Source organism: Peromyscus leucopus, chromosome 13 (assembly GCF_004664715.2).
Source record: "Peromyscus leucopus breed LL Stock chromosome 13, UCI_PerLeu_2.1, whole genome shotgun sequence".
NCBI classification, from domain to species: Eukaryota; Metazoa; Chordata; class Mammalia; order Rodentia; family Cricetidae; genus Peromyscus; species Peromyscus leucopus.
The window spans coordinates 6,283,759-6,298,823 of record NC_051074.1 but is presented as its reverse complement, the minus strand read 5'-3'; the positions used below and the strand labels follow the sequence as shown (position 1 = coordinate 6,298,823).

Here is a 15,065-nt window from a genome sequence, read left to right as displayed (position 1 = left end):
AATGTCATGGTCTCCTTGTTATCGAAGCAAAGGGCACTGGGAGGCGCCAAGGACCGCAGGCCTTCGGGCTTCTCCCTAAGGGAACATAAAACAAACTAAACCACACATGTGCTAAACGCCTTTAAAAATTAATGCGGCTCTTAAAAACTATGTTAAGTCGGCACTTCATGAGATTGGGGCTTTGGAAAAGTTTAGCACTGTGATATTTAAAAGGAATTTTGGAGCACACAGGATTTTTACAGTGGGAACACACTGGTTTGTAAAACTTGCCGTGCTTTTTGAGCTTGCAGTGGAAATACACCATGACAAGAGCAGCGTGCTAAGAGAGAGCGAGGCGCTCACGATGGAGCCTGCTGGGGCTCTGTGGGCAGGACACTGCGGAGGAGCCTGACTTCACTGAGCTCAAGTCCATGTCAGAGGATAAAAGAGGATAAGGAAGGAGAGGGACGTCTCAGTCCCAAGCTGGGCTGGCCCATCAGAATTTCACAGGGCCCGAACTGACTCCTCCATTCCTGGAATTGGCGAGGAAGGGCAGCATGAGAAGGACCAGCACAGGACAAGGCTGTGGGGATAGCCTGAGACCCCACGGGAGAAGCAGAGTCCTCTCGCACACCTGGCTCCCCACTTGCAGATGCAATGTCCGTCCCCAGCGATCTGAGGGAAAGGCACTGACATTCCTCACCCCAGGACACATGATAGATGCTGGGAGAGAGCCTTCAGGAACTGCACAGAGCCCCGGTCCCTAACAAAGAAAGAGCTACCTTCCTGGGGAGGCAAACAGAGAGGTAGGCAGGATACCTGCAACCAATCTGATAATCTGTGATTATCGAGGCTGGTGATGTTTAGCTCTCAGTGAGGCTCACCAAGGCCCTCCTCCCCTGCAGCTGATGAGACACGTGACAGAGGTCTACAAAAGGGCATTTTGGAGGAACAGGCACCACGGTCTTGCAGCCTTAGTCAGTGTGCAGAACCCTGACTGGTACAGATAACCTCTACCCCCTACCCACTCCCCTAAAGCCAATACAACCCCAGTCCCCAAGAGAACGACTGGGCAGCAAGGGAAACAATAAGGACAAGATATTGAACTAAGATCCCACTGGGAGTGTGTGTGTGTGTGTGTGTGTGTGTGTGTGTGTGTGTGTGTGTGTGTAGCAACCTCAGAGGAAGAAGGAAGCCACACACCAACGTTTCACATTTCAATGTGACACAGCCAATAGCCAGGTGTCCAGTAAGAACAAGGGATGCAACAATAGCACCTGGGGGCCAAGACAGGGCGTGCTGGGGCAGCAGAAGCTGGAGCCGGAGACCCTGGATTTCATAAACTGGTGATGATACCACTGCTTTGCTAGGCTGTGTTAAGACATCTGGTGATGTCCACGTGGCGATGACATGGCCTAGAGACCCATTTCTGAGATGATTCTGTCACTGAGCTGTGCCTGACTGTGCTGTAGAAGAAGCTATTTCCATAAAAGACTAGAAAGGAAGTATTTTAGGCTTTGCCAGTGACTATTTTTATTTCTTTGTGTTAAAAAAAAAAAAAAGACAAAAAAAAAAAAAAAACAACCCTCTTCTTAGCTCACAGGCAGTAACAAGTCAGGTCCAGGTGATGCCTGCTGGAAGGTTTCTCCAGGTGCCCTGCCCCTCCCATGCCAGAGACAGAACCCGGGTCTCAGCCAACCAACACTCCTGACAGAACCCAGCTACACGCCAGTGTGCACCTTGAATATTCCTTTCGTAGATGCATGTACTTAGTGTTCTGGAGGTCACACTCTGTTCTGTCCCCAGGTCTCTGGGACATTATTTGTGTCACGATCCTATGTCACTTGTTTACTAGACGGAATGCAGCCCAGTTTGCCTCCAGGCTTCTGCTCCTCCTAAAGGGACTCATCACTATGAGGACCAGTACCTCATGCAGGGGAGCACCTACCACCACACCATCTGGGAAGATCCTTGCTGGCAAGATGTCCTTGTGCCCTCTCTTCCTGGGGCTGGAGCTACTGGCCCTAAGGCTCAGCCCAAGCCTAACAGACCTCATTTTCTCCAAGACCAACCTGCATCTGGAACATCTTAGAGCAAGGTCTATGTGGCACCAATACTGGTGTGCCGGCCCCAAGCTGGCATGTGCTGAAGAAGCCAACAATCCTGATGGGACATGAGAGTTGATTGAGTGCAGAGGGTCCTGGGTTGTTGGGTTCTATCAGATCACCTCTACCATAATCCAAGTCAGTCCCAAGGCCCAAAGGGGCTCTGGGAATTCCTGTCCACCTCCACAGTCACCTCCGAAGCATGTATGCTGTGGGATGTCTTTCTGTACGCTGAGAGTAAGTGGTGCTCTCATTGGTTGATAATAGAGCTGTTGGCCAAGGTCGAGGTAGAATAAGGTTAAGCGATACTATCAAGCTGAAGACAGAGATGAAGAAGGGCAGAGTCGGGGCAGCAGCCAGCGGCCGCGCAAGGAACAAGATACCAGAGCACCAGTAAGCCACGAGCCACACGGCGATACAAAGATGAATAGGAATGGGTTAACTTAAATGTAAGAGCCTGAGCCACTGGCCGAACATTTATAATTAATGTAAGCCTATGGGATGGGGCGGGGCAGAGAGAGCCTGTTTACCTGTACTACGCACAGTCACTTCTAGTTGATGGTGACAGTTGTGACAACCCTTCAGGGGCCCTGTTCCAGTCAGGCATCAAACTTGACTTCCCGCAACCTAAGCCATCTTCCTATCCGTGCCAAGGGCAGGCACAGGCAGTGTGGCCTGGTTCTGTCGTCCAGCCCCTCCCCTCGCTCCCCAACGGCTCACACATTGGCCTTTCAACACAGCTGGCTCACTCACTCGGCCCTCACCAACAACTGCTGTGCTTCATTATTTCTTCTTCTGTTAGTCAAGGTGTTCACTTTTTAAATGTTTATGAACAGGCCGTGGGGCTTAAAAGATAGAAACCGCTGGCCACATGTGATGATGCCATGGTCACAGGGGCAGACCAGCCTCAGGCCCGGGAGCAGTCGTACATCACACACCACAAGTGTCTCTGCCTAGATCCCGCCTCAGAATCCTAACACAACACACCCTGGAAACCTCTATGGACGGAGGCAGGACAGCACCACCAGCTCTGTCTGGGCCAATCACAGATACAACAATTACACAAACTCATTACAGTCACAAGGAGCTGTCATTCATAGGCCACTGTCGGGGGGAGGCTCCATCTGTGCCGAAGTTACACACACACAGTGGTGGACTCAGGCCTCCTTGGGTACTGTGATCTGTAATCACGGTAGTATTCTCCCAGGAAGGGAGATATTTCCAGGAAAGAGCAGAGCACCCTAGGCTTGGAGAAGCCACAGGAGTCAAGGAGACCCTTGCGTAAGCCAGGACTGGGGCAAAAGGACACAGTGCTTTCAGACCCACATTTGCACCGTGTATGCCAAGTGACGGGAAGCTGAGGTGCACTGTGCAGGCCCATTGGTTAAAATTCCCAAGAACACTTGCCACTCTGTAGATACGGCACAGGGCTTGGATCTTCCTTTACATCCAACAGTCCAGGAGCACACAGTGAGGAAGACCTCACTGCTGCTGTTCTCCAAGAGACTGGCTGATCAGAACATTTCCTTATGCCCAAACATGCGAGAGATAGGAGAGAGAGAGGTGCCCCATGAATCGAAGTGTGTCGAAGATGCCCCTGAGCTGCTCCAGGAACCTAAGTCAAGACGCCGACCCTCCCTACCTGTGCCGCTCTGGATGGGTCTCCTATCCCTTGCCCCTAACCTGGGTGCAAACTGATCCAGTGAACGCAGTTTTGTGGCAATCAGATCTCAGCGGGCTGTTGCCAGGAGGTGGAGGCAGGCTGCCCACTGGAGATCAAAGTCACAGACAAACGACACAGCAGACCCAAGTACTTCATGTCGGGTCCAGGAATAGCAGATTCCCAATCGATGACTGACAGGTAAGGGTGATGGACTTGCAATGTAAGAAACACCCATGGAGGTAAAAATCTCTGGGAAAAGAACTCGCAACTATAAATGTGAAACTGTCTAGACGTGCTATGCCAAGAACGGTTGCGCTGTTGGACTGAGGATACAGCCTGGGTGGTAGAGCGCTCGTCTAGCATGCGTGGAGCCCTGGTTCTATTTGCAGCGTGCATGAACTAGGCCTGGCGGTGCACACCTGCAATCCTAGCATGGAGAAGTAGAGGCAGGAGGATCAGAAGCTCAAGTCATCCTCTGCCACACAGTGAAGTCAAGGCCAGTCTAGGACATGCCAAGCCCTGTTCCAAAAATAATAATGAGAAAACAATAAAGGCTATGCTCAACTCTTGGGGTTGCTGGGACAGCAACGGCCGTATGGAAAGCCAGCCTGGCTGTGTCTGACTCTGGAGCCCGGTGGCATCCAAGTGCACTTCTAGTGACCATGAGGAGCTGGATCCTTCCCTGCACATGCCAGCTGGTCTGCCCTAGCCAGAGAGCTGGCAGACCCACACCTGGCCAGGTGTGAATCACTTCCCTGTAATTTACCCAAGAAACAACTTCTTCCTGGATGCACACACCAACCCCAGGCCCCAACCAGCTTTCAGTGAGTCCTCGGCTTCTTGCTGAAGTAATGATAAAAACATGGACAATCCCTGAGTTCCTGCCAACCACTGAAAAACACATTTTATTCTGCCAGACTCACGGCTGCCAGAAACATGACAACCACCTCTTTCTGGCTCTGTCGCCTTTCCCCTTGTTCACAGCATACACTTCTCTTTTGTTACGTCCTTCAAAATCTAGTAAAAAGTTCAGTGTCCTTCCCCTGTCTTACGCAGCATCTTATGCAGGTTCTACATCACTGGTTGAGTTGCAGACTGCCACACACAGCATGACAAGTTGGAAGGGAAGGTAGGTGACTTCCCCGTCAGGGACCAGGTTAGCACCTCAAATCCCCCAGGAAGAGCAGCTGAACTGGAACCAACCAACCATCAGGCCCATAAATCTCAAGACTCACAGATGACCCTGAGCAGTTGCTTTTGCTAAAACCCCTTGGTTTCAGCAACGTGGTAAAAGTCACATTAAAAAACATAAACGGGTAGATTTCCAAACCACTCCAGTTTTATTAGGGCTGTATGGATTTTTGTTCCGCTCGAATGTCAAGCAGGATCCAAGAACAGTTTGAAAAGAAGCCTAACATCTGTGCAGTGATTGTGGCTGACTAAAGTTTTTAAAAGGTTACTGGATTTGGAAAAGGTTCTAGGGGCTGACAGCTTAAATGTGTTTCAGCGTCCCTGAGAAATCAGGCTGGGTGTTTACCACAGCATTTGTTTCTAGGAGACTAGGTAAACATCCATTAACAAAATATTTCAGAGCCACGTGCTTCTGAGAACACACTCACTAGCCTGATGCTAGCCAGACACATCTGTTAGGAGGACATTCCAGGCAGGCTCTTTGGGGGAACATCAAGACTGAGGCATGGGACAGGGGCTCCAGGCAACTGCTGGATGTAAGTGACCACCAGGAACCTGCTGCAGCCACGTGACATCAGCAATTGAAGAAAAAGAGAGAAAGCAACTCAAATAAAGCCCACACAGGAAACCGAGTGCCCTGGTCTCTCCGCACACAGCATCCATGATCCCGCACCTATCCATGAAGGTAGCAAAGACCCTAGAGCTTCTAGACCCAGGAGAGAGTACCAACCACCTTGCACCCTGTTCTCTGGTCTAGGTTCCTGGTTGTAAGCTGTGGTCCCAGGTGACGTATAGGTTTGTGCCTTTATTGGTCTCACCTCCACTCAGGGGGATGTCTGGGATGCCATGAGATGTCTGATGGCCTCCTGTGGACAGGACAGTGAATGGGGGCTACAGACACACCTCTGGGAACACCAGCAGGAGCTGAGCTTGCCAGAGCAGAGGGTGCAGAAGGAGCGGAGGCGGAGTCTCTCATGGCACCCACAAAGGACAGCCCCACGTAAGACAGGCCCACACAGGAAGAGGCCACCCATGGCTCTGTGGAGACAGGGCTGTCATTATACAGAGGCTGAGATTTTCTGAGTGCTCCACACAAATCACTCTGTGTCTTCATCACATGCGGAATGTCGTAAGACTGCTCAACGGCAGAGAAGAGCCGGGAACCCTGACTACCTTCAGCAGCTCCCGGCAGTCATGGGGGCTCTTAGCCAGCCTCTTCAGGGCACCGCAGGAATGGGTAGGGCGGACTGCAGAGCAGCCCTGAACTGCACTGTGAATGTTGCCAGGTGATGGGGTGCATCTGGTTCCCCTCCGGCTGGCACCCCTCCTCCCTTCCTACAACCCCCCCCCCCCCAAACACACACATCTCAGCGTGTCTTCCTCCCAAAATGTGGACTGGACTCTTCTTTCCCACAGATCAGCCAAGTTTCCACCAAACCTAAACCACTCTGTAGGGGAGACTGGATCACACTGGGAACCCGGAGTTGGCATTTGCACTGATTAAATAAACTTAACCTTGGGTCAGGAGGCTGAGTTAGCAACTAGTCGACAGAAAGTAATCAGAGCATCAGAGGACATCCGGGAGAGAGCGAGCCACCAGAGACAGTAGGGTGGGGTCTGGAGTAGCACAGCCTTTTCTGGTTTGGCAGAGAGGAAGCAGGGGTCTTTCAGAGACGCCAGCAAGGAGAGAGGGCCAGCTAGTTGCTACTCAGCCTCTCTGAGCTCGCAGGTTTTCACCCCAGCCTTTCGATCTCAAGTCTTGTTTATAAACAGAAAGCCAGAGACTTCGTTAGAGCTACCTTTAGTGGCAGCGACAGGGCCATGCCTGGGGGACAGAATTTCCTCCAGGCTGCTAGAGAAGCAGGCCAGTAACTGCGGAGCTGCAACTGTTGACTAAAACAGACTTAGGTGAAGGTGCAGCCACTGTACCGAAATTAAAACACCACTTCTCCATCAAATGTAAACCCACGGCATACGCATAAGCTCTGAGCTTCTCCGAAATGAAGAGCTGTGACCCATCGTCTGCCGGCTCTCTTGTTAGCTGGGCATAACAGAGAGCACGGTCAGACTTCTAGTGATTTAGGCTCCAAGAGTCTAGTTTCCTGGCATGAGTTATGAAACTGCTTCATTGTGCTGTCCTCTGAGAAAAACAACTGCCATCTTTATCACATGGCTGTGCCTTCCTCCAAGAGTCACCACTGGTAGGCCTGTGGTCTGTGACACTCAGAGATTAAGAGGGAACTGGGAAGGTCTGGTCCTGCCACACCTCCCAGCCATTTGTCTACAAGTGGCTCTAACTGCACACAGCGTCGGGGTCTCAGGAGGCGCCAGTGCCTACAGGTCTAGAAAGGTTAATGGAGCGGGGCTCCATCTGCATGGCTATGGGGAAGCCATCATCCACGCTGGGTAAAGACTTTCTAGTGCGGCTACTTTGGGGTCATCATTCCTGCCAGTTAACCCCTTACCCATGCTCTGTAAGGAAGCCCAACAATCTCATTGGTTCTTCTGGGTGAACCGTGGTGGATCATGCTTAGTGGGGCTTGTCACTGGACATTCGTGAGGAGTGTGCAGCATCATTTGGGGCTTCCCCGGGCGACTCTCAGGACAGAGACCTTCTGACTCAGTTCACTCAGTCTCTCTCAGAATCTACTCTCCATACTCACTGCTGCACATCCACAGACCCAGCCAACCTAGGTCAAAATATCCGCCCAAATAAGTCATACCCAGGGAGCATGGACAGACATTTTTCTCATGCCACCATTACCAAAACAATATAAAACTGCAGCACACGTGGCATGTGCCCTGAATCCTCAGTCACCCAGGGCATCTGGAATACACGGAGTTCAGGCACAAGTCACACACAAGGGCCATGGATGTGAAATAAGATTTGAGCCTCTGCAGGTTGGGAACCTGAAGAGTCCTAGACCTGCCCTATCCATGGCTACCTAGAGGACTGTAACGACCTCACCCTCCCCTGGTGGTTGTGACTCAGTAGCACACATCTACAGCTTTCCTGACAGGCAGAATGTGAAGGCTCCTTTACCTCCCTCAACTGCTTCAGTCTCTTCCTTCTGCAGGAACGCCCAGGCTCCTCTTCCAGGTGGGAAAAACACTGCATTCTCTTCCTTGTGTCTCCCTAGTGAAAGATCCACCTTGAATTCTCTGCCTGGACTCTAAGCTTTCTTGGCTTGTGACAAAAATGGGTGATTTGGGACCACACTTCTGATTCATTGTTTTTTGATTCTTCGGGAGAAGAAACCTGATGTGGGGATCTCCAGGCTGTTGTGTGTCCCCCCTCACCGTGTGTAGTTGTGGGCACTGTGCATGAGGCCACTATGTGTCATCGCTTCTGGGATGATAGTCAGGAGAGCATAGAAACTGGGCTGGGGCAGAGGGGCGGAGCCAACACAGGGCTCCTGGAGGTGTGTCCCCATCACCCAGCTCCTGGCCGGCCACCTCCGGGACAGATCCAGGGCAAGCACAGCCTTGAAGCTTTTTGCCTCCAAATTTGAACTGGCTGAGAGGTAATGAGCAAAGAAGAAGTCAGTGGCAAGAGAAACAAGTGTCAGGTGAGTGAATCCTGCCCCCGTAGACTGGAAGGGCATGTGCTCCCTGCCACACCTGGATCCCAGACGCATCACTTCTTCACAGCCTTTCCCACAGCTGGAGCAGGTGACAGTCACTCGTGGAGTGAGCCTACTGTGCCTGCTCTCCTGCCTCTTCAGGCACCGGGAGAGCCCGGCAGCAGGCGGCCTCAGCCTCTGTTTACTGTATTGTTACCTAGACGTGGGTCTGTTTAACCTGGATCTGGGTCAAAGATGAGGGTCTGCCGGCAACAGGACACAAACCCACGATTTAACCCTGTCCTGTCGGCAGGTTTTGGCTCAAGTATAGCGAGGGGTGATCAATGTATCAGTGTTCTCCTGCAGGAAGGCAGGCTACGGCCACTCTCAGGAGTGATGCCTTTAACATTAAAGCTTTCTATCAATCTATCCCTACAGACACACCCCCACCCCCACAGTGAGGCCGCTGGATCTTAGATCTTCTGCAGTCTCTGCTTCCGTTGGGGACCACAGTCCACAAACAGGAAGAAACAAGACCCAGGGACACTGTCCAGGGCCCAGGGCCTATCATCCCTAAAGGATACAAAGGCAAGTGTCTTGGGATGAGGCATGATTCCCAACACCTCCCACATGCTGCTGAAAAGCTGTTTATTTTCTCTCTCTCTCTCCCATAGAGTGTTAAGATTCACATAAAACACAAGGGTCTGGTATGAGGGAAGGCGGGTGCACGGAGCATGCTAAGCACCTAACACATGAGGAGGAAACTGAAATTACAAACACCGCTCATAACTCTAATTAGCAGCTATTAATAGGGCCTTGAAAGGGAGGTGTGAAGGTCACACCCAGGCGGGTCCTCTCCTGTGGGACTCCAGTGCCAGGAGCACTAATCAACCCGTGCCCAGGAGAGGAGATGGAAAGGACGCCTCCTCCAGAGCTCTGGGTATGGTGCCTGGGTAAACAGCATACATATGGGGTAGAGCTGTGTCCCCAAAAACGGTCCATCCTAACCTCACTACTAAGCCAACTGTGGCTGTAACTCCAACACTCAGGAGGCTGGGCCAGGAAATGACCCCAGTTCCAGACTAACCTGACGACAGAGTGAGTCTCAAGGAACAAACCAAAAAATAAAATAAAATAAAATAAAATAAAATAAAATAAAATAAAATAAAATAAAATAAAATAAAATAAAATAAAATAAAATAAAATAAAATAAAATAAAATAAAATAAAATAAACACAACAGCAGCAGAACCTCATGCCGGGTACGAGACAGGACCTTATCTGGAAACAGCCTGCAGCGGTAGAGTCTAAATGAAGCCACACTAGGGTAGGCTAGACCATAAACCAAAACCAAACCAAAAAAGAAAATGCCAACATGGGAAAACAAGGTGTGACCACAGAGGCCGAGGTTAGAGGGGCACGTCAATGCCCATGGACGCCTAGAACTTCTGGAGCCAGCGAAAGCTGGAGATGCCAAAGGACAGAGCGCACCAGTCAACACCACCACTGAGCTGCCCTGCCTGTCTCCTCAAAGAAGCCAAGTTGCCAAGGGACTTACTGGGTCTCTGGTGTCAATCCTACATCACACACATTTACAAACGCGCTCACTCCTGACGGAGACTGCCTACACACAGACTACACTCTTGGAGCTCCCTGCTGAGACAAACCGGTTTGCCCCGAGTCACTAATTAAAAGCAGCATCAAGCATAAGTTAGCGCACAGTGCTTTCTCTGGACTACATCTCCAAGGCTCTCATGTCAACTCTCTTTCTCATAGGATAAAATGTCAACCAAAAAGGTGTCACTCAAGAAAGACAACTGAGCCACCCTGTGGGGTGACCCTGAGAGGTATCTGAAGAACAGTCCGGGATGACTGCACCGGGAACGTTCCTGCCAAGAGGCAGCTCTCCTGAATGAGCGGAGTTCTGTTTTAAGCTCCGTGACACATTATCCCTCCCAATACCCAAACTTCCCAGGGGCAAGTCGGGATTACAACAAAGGATATTTATGTGTGTATTAAACCAGAGGAACAACCCCCCCACACACACCATGAACGAGAATCCAGTGAGCTGCAGACTGGCAGACACACAGCCATGTGGATGGCAGAGTAGCAGCTGTCCAGCTGATCGCTCTGGCATTCGGGGTTTTCGGTGGCTTGGACATGGTTTGAGTGTGTGTCTCCAAAGGTTTGTACACAGGAAGCCTGCGTCCCAACCACAGAAGGCGGTGAATCCTTTCCCAGGTGGGGAACCGTGCAGGGAAACTACCCACTGGAGATTCCGTTCTCAGAAGGGATGAGTGTGGGTCTGGAAGAATTGTTGGAAAGAACAGCACTGGCCCCGTCCCACACTCTGGCTTCCTGTCTCATCACGACCCTGTCATACACGCTCTGGCTGTGAGGCCACCACGAGGCCTCACTAGACTCCAAATGTGGAGCTGACCAGTCTTGGACATTCGGCCTCTCCAACTGTGGGCTAAAATAAAAATAAACCAGTTTTCTTTCTAAAGCAATTAACCTTGGGGACTTGTCATAGCGATGGAAAATGAAGTGTCACAAAGGACAGATCGAAAGGCCACAGGAACACAAAGAAATCGAAGGTCACACAGCTCACTCCAAACCCTAAGTTTCAGCCAGGCACCAACTCCGTCCCTCTTCCATGAGCTGCACCTCCCACCTGGGTGGTAAGGAGTCACTGGAGGGAAGGTGGAGCTACTGCTGTCCTTGACAACTTCCTGCACACCTGATGACCCACATCACCTCCCTCTCCACACTCTGGACAAAGACAGTAATCAGCTGCCAATCCCACTGCTGTCCATGCAGCTTCTCCGTGTCAGTGAGCATGGGTAACCGGTTACAGTAACTCACGGGGAAAAGACGGCAACCATCACCCAGCTCTAAGTTCCCAGGCCTCACAGAAGCAGCTTGGGATTACAAGGCAGCTGTAGAGGAACCAAAGGCTGATCACACACGTTCCTTTGCCTCCTGCTGCTGGTGTAGGACCCATGGCTCGTGGGACAGGAAATAGAAACCAGCTGTCAGCTCTTGAGAAGCACAAGGACTATGGCTCTACCTGCTACATTCCAAACAGGAACACCTGGGCAGCACTAAGGGAAAGAGACCTGCCTAGGCCAAGGGGCTTCCAGGCACACAGAGGCCTCCTCATTCACAGTAGATGGAGCTGAGCATCCTGCTGGGTACACCCGGGCATGCTGCTGCTCTAATCTCCTCCATCACACAGAACAATCGCCCTAGGTACAAGGTCCACAGCAAGAGGATGGACAGGTGGGCAGGGTGAGGGTGTGAGAGAGATCCTGAATTCTGTCTCCCAGATCCAGGAGTCCTCAGCTGTGTGTCCGCCAGTGGGATGATATACTCCTACTCTGCAGATGATGGGGGGGGGGGTGTTAGCAGCCAGGGAGGTCATCTCACAGGGTACATTTCTACTTCTGATGTGTGAATATTCAAGAGAGATACCGCTGTGTTGATCAAAATAGAAGGCCGTGTTCTACACTGCAAATAAATCAAGTTGGACACAGGCGTGTTAGGACAAACTGGATGTCCAATGGGAAGATGACAGACACCACAATAATGACCAGAAGTAGATGTGGTCCTGCCTCTTCCTTTAGAATCAGCAACTTTGGCACAACCTACCTCTAAATCCCTAGACTTCTGAGCCACAGAATGAGACAGAGACCAGGGGCGGGGCTGGCCTGAAACTTCCAGCCATCCTCCCCCGAACTGTGGATGTTGGAAGACGTTCAAAACAGGGTTGTCTAAAAAAGGCGTATGCTTGCCTTGCAGGTGGGTTAGCTGCAGACCCTTGGTAGCTGGTGTCTACCAAGTGTACGACAGTGAATCCCGCAACACAGAGCCCCGAGATGGAAGCACTCTAGACTCCAAGTCTAGTCCAGCTAGCTGTGATGACCATTCACACTCAGGCACAAAGAGGCCCTGCCATGGCCCTCAGCGGGACCCGGGAGATACAAATACTCCCTTTCTCCCTCCTCCACACTATGAGTTACGAGTACCTGGTCTGTAGTCCCCACAAAATCGAGCCTTTGTCCATTTGGTCTCATTCATAAACCTTTGTTTGAATCCTGTCCTCTTCCCAAATCATCGATCCACGGGGAGAGTTTGAAAAGTGGGCACTTCCCTGACGTGACAGCCATGAGGCTTCCTCAACATGGCTGGAAAATACTGCAGAATGGTGGCAGAGCCCCAAGCAAGGCCCTCAGAATTCTGTTCTTTCTAGATGGTTCCACAGTCTTTAGGACAAGCGTTAAGGGGCTAAAACATGTGTTACAGGGGACACGTGGAGCTACTTAGGACTATACTCAAAAGACAGCTAAGGGACGAAACAGGGTGAGATGGCGAACTTAAAGAAAAAGGTGAAATGAAACAAAACAGGATGAGACACAGACCGCGGTGGGAAGGGAGCGCTACAGTACAAGGTTGTGCCTCTCCTCTCTCCAGAACGAGACAAGCACTGCCATGAAGAAAATGTATAGTTACCTGCGTCCATATCTGCAAAGAATGGAACAGCCAGTAAGAAAAAGAAGGAACCAGAAATTCAGTGTCTCAGAGTTGGATTTCAAAAGGTTACATGGGGAGAAAATATAGTTTAGAAAATGGCTTGTGGGCTACACTCTGACTGGGGGGACCACGGGCTTCCTATCGCCCCTGTCATAATCTTCCTTAAAGTAAAAACCAAACAGAACCACAGTCAGACATGGATATGTCAACGGAAGAATCAAAATGTCTAATGGCAACAGAAATGCCCAACTCACATGCAAAATGATTATTACATGTTTGTAATACAATATAAAGGGAAACATACTCAAACACGTGGTGGGGTGATCTGGATTGTATTTAGAAATGCTGGTGTCTGTGACTAAACAGCATTACGAGGTCAGTGTCCAGATCAGAGAGATGTCCGAGCCATACTCGAAGGAGTAGCACTGGACTAAGGTTCGAGAGGACATGCCTTACAGTGGAAATGCACTCAAGAACATCTCACGGTTAATGCTCAAAATGCTGGAGTGAATGCACTAACGCCCTATAGGACGGAGAGCCTACATAAGTCTCTTTGATGCTCCGTGCCTTTCTTATGGCCTTGGCATGGGTCATCAATGATTTAGAATATGCTAAAAAAAAAAAAAATTTAAACCCTAAACTCTAAGCTGGTAACTAACCACCTGCCCAACAACAAACATACCTTCTGGAGACTCCTCCTGCACGTATGTGCCAGTCAGGTACCGGTGCACCAGTGCAGACTTGCCACTGGCCAAGTTACCCACAATTCCCTGCAGCAAAAAAATAAATAGAGAGAGAGAAAGTAAGAGAGAGACAACAGTTAGGAGTGGTTAAACCATTTATTTAGTTTTTCTCACACAGCAGTTAAAATACGCAGTAACCCCACACAGGGTTTAAATCACCCTGCCAAAACGCTGGAGAGAGACTGAAAAATGAATTCAGCATGTATTTCTATCGGAGACAGAGTCAAGCCTGACTTAGCTGCTCCTGTCCTCACCAGTCCCGGGTGCTGCTAGGGTGTCGGCATGCTGGCCTTCTTCCGGGAACACCCATGCTAGCTTTATACGGCACATGTGTACTGGCTCAACTGTCCACAGGGGTAGGAGCCTCCCTAAATGCTAAGATGGAAAGGTTCCACCCGACGTGATGCTACAACCCAGAGCCCTGTGCAGACGGGGCCATCTGGTACATTCCACCTGAGGAAGGTGAACTTGGGCAAGCTGGAGGCTGGAGTAACCGGGGTGGGGGAGCGGGGCACAGACAGCAAGCTTGCCTCTCAGAAACACACAACCAAGAGGAAAACAAGAGTCAGGCTGTGGCAGGGACAGCCAAGGTGACCACAGCAAGCGGAAAACAACAGGAGAGGGCAAGGGTACGTGAGTGCCACTGTCCGGCAGTAACCAGAGAAGAGAGGCTGTCACCAGGGCTCTGGTGAAAGGGCTCTTATTTAGCCTGTGCTAGGAGCCCTACATCTCCCCCCCCTCCCTCCCTCCCTCCACTCAGTAGCCTTGTGCATTCTAATTTTTGCTCAATGACCATATACCAATGCCATGTTCTTCCCTCCCAAGCACCCCTATCGTTCACTGGTCTGTGTGAGGATCCCCAAATCCACGAGCTGCCCAGCCCTCTCACTGTGCTTTGCGGCCCCCAGCCTTCCTACTTCCTGGCCTTGTCTCCTAGGTCCAGAGGCCTCCAATCTCATCTCGATAGGCTGTGCTGTCTCCAGGGGACTACAACTTTCCACACTGATTAGTCATGGCCCCAAATCCTACTCTAGCTCAGACATCACAACTCTGAGAACCAATTCTATCGGTTTCTGAATCCTTGTGTTCCCTCAGGCCCCAGGAGATGTATTAGGAGGTAGGGCCTCTGAGAGGGGACAGGTCACAGGGACACTATCCACATGGAAATCAGCATACATGTGAATGTGGCCCAGCAGGGAGGAAAGGGGAAAGAACATCCTACCTGTAATCTACAGAGCAGATGACCCCTAAGTCCTCACCAGCCCTCAAACCTGCAGGTTCCTTTGCCT

General features: G+C 50.8%; 1 protein-coding gene across 8 annotated transcripts in view; it reads right to left on the bottom strand.

Moving 5' to 3' along the window:
• Positions 1-15,065, bottom strand: part of Agap1 (ArfGAP with GTPase domain, ankyrin repeat and PH domain 1) — a 461,561-nt gene that overhangs the window by 289,015 nt on the left and 157,481 nt on the right. For 4 of the 8 annotated variants that reach the window (XM_028880390.2, XM_028880385.2, XM_028880387.2 and 1 more), the window contains exons 3-4: positions 13,716-13,803; positions 13,013-13,024 (exon numbers count right to left, since the gene is read on the bottom strand). In XM_028880390.2, the coding sequence (XP_028736223.1) occupies positions 13,013-13,024; positions 13,716-13,803 (100 nt within the window). The remainder of the gene's footprint in view (positions 1-13,012; positions 13,025-13,715; positions 13,804-15,065) is intronic. The other 4 variants (XM_028880391.2, XM_028880392.2, XM_028880393.2 and 1 more) reach the window with 1 other exon arrangement.